Here is a 4348-nt window from a genome sequence, read left to right as displayed (position 1 = left end):
TAGAAAGGACATTTTTGTTTTTTGATTTTGTTATTTATTTATACTTTCATTGCATTTTTGCCTGCTTAAGCAGTAACATAACTTCTTGTTCAAATAGTGTTAGTGGCTTTTTTTTTAACATAAAGAGTAACATCCAGAGTCTTTACTTTACATTCCAAACATTCTTACATTTCTTACTCAGTTCCCTTTCCAGCTTTATCTCATCCTGCAATCCGTCCTCCACCTCAAGCTCAAAGCCTCTGCTCCCATCTCTGAGCCTGTCCAGGCTTCCTACCACCTGGCCTTTTCAAGAGTTTGCCTCAATATGCTGCCCACATCCGTTTGGTAATCCTGAACTATATCTATGGTCCAGAAAGCCTCCCTTTTCTGCCTCAGTCTGCTTTGTATTGGCAGTGTGTGTGTGTGTGTGTGTGTGTGTGTGTGTGTGTGTGTGTGTACTCACATCCAACCAGTTTTTGAGATTTTGGAGACTAGGGATTATGATTTCTTCTGTCCTTACAGATAATCAAAGAGAGTTATCTGTGTATATATATTTACTAAATAGCCGATTGTTAAATTGGTTTTGACAGAATTGATTATATGAAACCCTGTCTTCAGAATATTGACTTTTGAGCTTGATGGTATCAGAACAGGTAAAAATCTGCTGTCTGAGAGTGATTTGAAGGCACTGAATGGGTGGAGAACCAGGAATCAAAACTTTACAGGATTTAAATATGGGCAGTTATGGCTATCTATTACACTGACAATTCTCTGAGGTTAAGGATTATCCTTGTCTTACTTATCCAGCATTTTACCAGATCCAGAGTTGGTACTTAATCTGTGGAATGAATGAATGAATGGGCTCCCCTGTGTCTTGAAGCCCTGAGAGTAGAGCTAAAGAAAACAAAACTACAACTGAAGAAATTTGGGATGGAAAGGAGTGTAGAGACATAAACAAAGCAATCTATTTTAATTATTTTAAATTGTGTCTCCCACACTTCCAGGCACATTGTATTTGTTAGGTTTCAGTAGAAGTATACAATGCCACAGCATGTGATCAGTACAAATATGTAAGGTCATTCTTTCTTCCCCAGAGTTCAGAGAACGGCGTATTAATCAGTTGTCTAGAGGGAATTATATTGAGAGACCTTCCCTGGGTCTCCCGGAGGCCTCTCTCCCCAACTGCTGGGCTCTTGGCGGGAGGGAGCCAGACTGGTGTCTTTGGTTTCTTCCTCTGGGGTCTCTCGGGGCAGCCAGAATAGCAGTGCATCCTCTTCCTGCTGTCCCTGTGCATGTGTGTGGTCACAGTAGCTGGGAGCCTGCTCACCATCTTGGCCATCAGCACCAACACCCATCTCCACATGCCCATGTACGTCCCCCTTGCCAGCCTGTCCTGTGCTGGCATCCTCTGCACCTCCCCCACTGTGCCAAAGGCCCTAGGGAACATCCAGACCCAGAGCAGGTCCATTTCCTACTCCGGGTGCCTGGCTCAGCTCTACTTCTTCTTGACTTTTGGGGACATGGACGTCTTTCTCCTGGCCACAATGGCCTATGACCACTATGCAGCCATCTGCCACCCTCTCCACTGCACAATGGCCATGAGCTGCCAGCGCTGGGCCCTCCTGGCTACTGCTTGCTGGGCCCTTATGGGTCTTGTAACCGTGACCTGCACATTGCTCATCTTTCGACTTTCCTTCTGATCTTCAGAGATAATTCCTGACTTCTTCTGTGATCTGCGGCCCCTCATGAAGGTGTCTTGCTCTGACACTCAGCTCAATGAGCTTGTGCTCCTCTTCTTGGGGGGAGCAGTCATTTTATTTCCCTTTATGCTCATCCTGGTCTCTTATATCCGCATTGCCTCAGCCATCCTTGAGGGGCCCTCTGCCCAGGGAAGGTGCAAGGCCTCCTCTACCTGTGGCTCCCACCTGGCTGTTGTTGCCCTGTTCTTTGGAACAGTGATCAGGGCTTATCTGTGCCCCTTGTCCTCTTCCTCCAACTCAGTAGAGGAGGATAGAGCCGCTGCTGTCACGTACACAGTGGTGACTCCCCTGCTGAACCCTTTCATTTATAGCCTGTGGAACAGGACATGGATAGGGCCCCAGGGAGGTTCCTCAGGGGCAAAGCTTCCTTCTCATGGGCACAGTGACTTCTGCAGAGACTCTGCAGGGCTCCTCCATCCCCTCCAGGGGGAACTTCACAGAAACTTCTACCTCAGGTTTCTCATTCATGAATCCCACATGGGCTTTTTTGCCCCTCATTCCAGAGTACCTCTGTGAGTTTGATATTGTTCAGGAAAATCAAGATTTTACATCGTGCTTTAATCTACTAGGAGTTGACTATTTACTCATTTATTTTACTTTTCATAAGAAGGAATGTTTTTTGCAATGTTCATAATTCTAAAAATCTGTAAGTTCACCAAAACTCAGTCACTGAGGTCATGGAAAATGCATTAATGATCAAAATATTAGTAAGGTCCCTATTGGATGGCAATGAGTACTACTTAAGTGAACAAGTATATTTTTTCTTACAAAAATAGAAAGTTATGCAAACACTTATTGCCTCAAGGTTATGAATCAAAAACCTTTGTAACTATTATAACAAAGCTCTCAACAACAAGGGAATGATCTATGTTATTTCAGTAAACAGATTTATGAACAATTTATAATGAGATGATAAAATAAATTTAAATTAAGTGTTATGGTACCTAACGTGCAGCTGTTCTCTAACCTTCCTTACCTGCCTAAGCAGTAGCTGATTGTGAAAGATGATTTTCACATTTGCAGTAAAGGAATCTTGAGTTTTTTCAAGCCTCTTCATATTGCAACTTGTGGCCTCTAGCCTCAACCAAGATTGAATTCAACATAATTGGAACTTATGATTTTTATTCTACAGTGTAAAACTCACAATTCCATACCGAGACTGAGAGTGAATGCAAAATCCTTGTCTAAAGTTGAGGTCGTGGAGCAAACTCAGCAGAGCTTCACGAAGAAAGAGTCCTGGACGGACTCTGGGGGTGCCCGGAGCCCAGCCTCAGTGCCTCCACTTATTTTCTATGAATCTAGACTTCTTTTCTGTGAAATGAAATTATTTGTATTTGTTCTGCCTACTTAACTGGAATTCCATGGGGAAAATGCTTGCGATTTGGCTATTATAATAGAGAAACTCCAAATAATTGTAGCTTTAAAAAGGAGGATATTTATTTCTCTCTTAGGTTACAGGCAAGTGGTCTGGGTCTGATGTGCTGACTACACAACCAAGAACCCAGGCTACTTCTCTCTTGGTTTTCTGCCAACCTCAAATAACGTTTCCATATCCTGGTCCAAAATGGCTGTTAAGCTTCTGCCAATAAGTCTTCATTTCAACCCGTAGGAAAGGGGAAGGCCACTGAAGGATACAGCTTTTCCCACTAAGGGCAAAATCTGGGAGAAGTTGTACATCTCTTCCATTTATATCCTTCTGGCCAGGGGTTGGTCATTTGGCCTCACCTGGCTGCAATTGAGTCTGAGAAGTGTATTCTTTATACTTGGTGCCCATATTCCCAGCTAATATTATACTAGTATGGAAGAAGCAAAAAACTTTGTATTAGGGGAAAACCAGTCACCTCTGCTACATGATGATAGTTAAGAACCCTGCTAGCATGAAGAGCTAATGAATGCAGGTGAGCTTGAGGGCAGTCAGCCACTCTCTGCATCTTCAAGGCTGTTGGAATACAAGCTAAGGAAGTTTCTTCCTAATTATCACAGATGTTGTCCAGTGGAGTGGCAACAAATAGGAGTGGCCGATGGTAACTGCATGGTACCTGAGACATTCTTCTCTGTGCATCCTCCGTCCCCCGCCCCTGCTCCAGGTGAGCACCTCCAGGGACAGAAGCTAGGACTCTGGTTCTTCTGAATAGCTCCTACAGAATGGTAGCAATACCTCTGGTGAACGTGAGTTCACATGTGAAATTAATGTGACATCTGAGAGTTCAATCAGAATAAAAATAAATCAACAACATATACTACATAAATCTAAATTATTGGAAAAGAATTAGAATTTAATAGAAGCCTGATGAATGTACTCAAGGATATGAGGGAAGATACTAAGACTATGAAGCATAAAAAGAACAAAGTGGAAACATTAGTTATGAAAACATAACAGTTGAAGTAAATAATTCAAAAGATGAGATAAATAACAGGATGGATACATGTAAACCATGAATTAATGTGCCAGAATATCAGAGTGTTACTCTCTTCAAGGCAGCAAGCAGTGAAGAAGAAAAATATAGAAAATACGGGGGGAGGAGCAAGAGAGACAGAGGACATGAATGAAAGTAACACTAGAAAATGAGTTCCATAAAAAGAGAAAAAGGGAAGGAAATATTTCAAGG

At 42.6% G+C, this 4348-nt stretch overlaps 1 protein-coding gene across 1 annotated transcript; it reads left to right on the top strand.

Moving 5' to 3' along the window:
- Window positions 1-617: 617 nt before the first annotated feature.
- LOC108407658 (olfactory receptor 1P1-like) lies at window positions 618-2125 on the top strand. Its single transcript, XM_017677169.3, is given in 3 exon segments — window positions 618-632; window positions 1074-2052; window positions 2055-2125. Coding segments are annotated over 3 exon segments (1065 nt in total).
- The last annotated feature ends 2223 nt before the right edge of the window (window positions 2126-4348 follow it).

The sequence above is a fragment of the Manis javanica genome, chromosome 4 (genome assembly GCF_040802235.1).
Source record: "Manis javanica isolate MJ-LG chromosome 4, MJ_LKY, whole genome shotgun sequence".
Taxonomy (NCBI): domain Eukaryota; kingdom Metazoa; phylum Chordata; class Mammalia; order Pholidota; family Manidae; genus Manis; species Manis javanica.
This window is presented reverse-complemented; position numbering and strand designations above follow the sequence as displayed.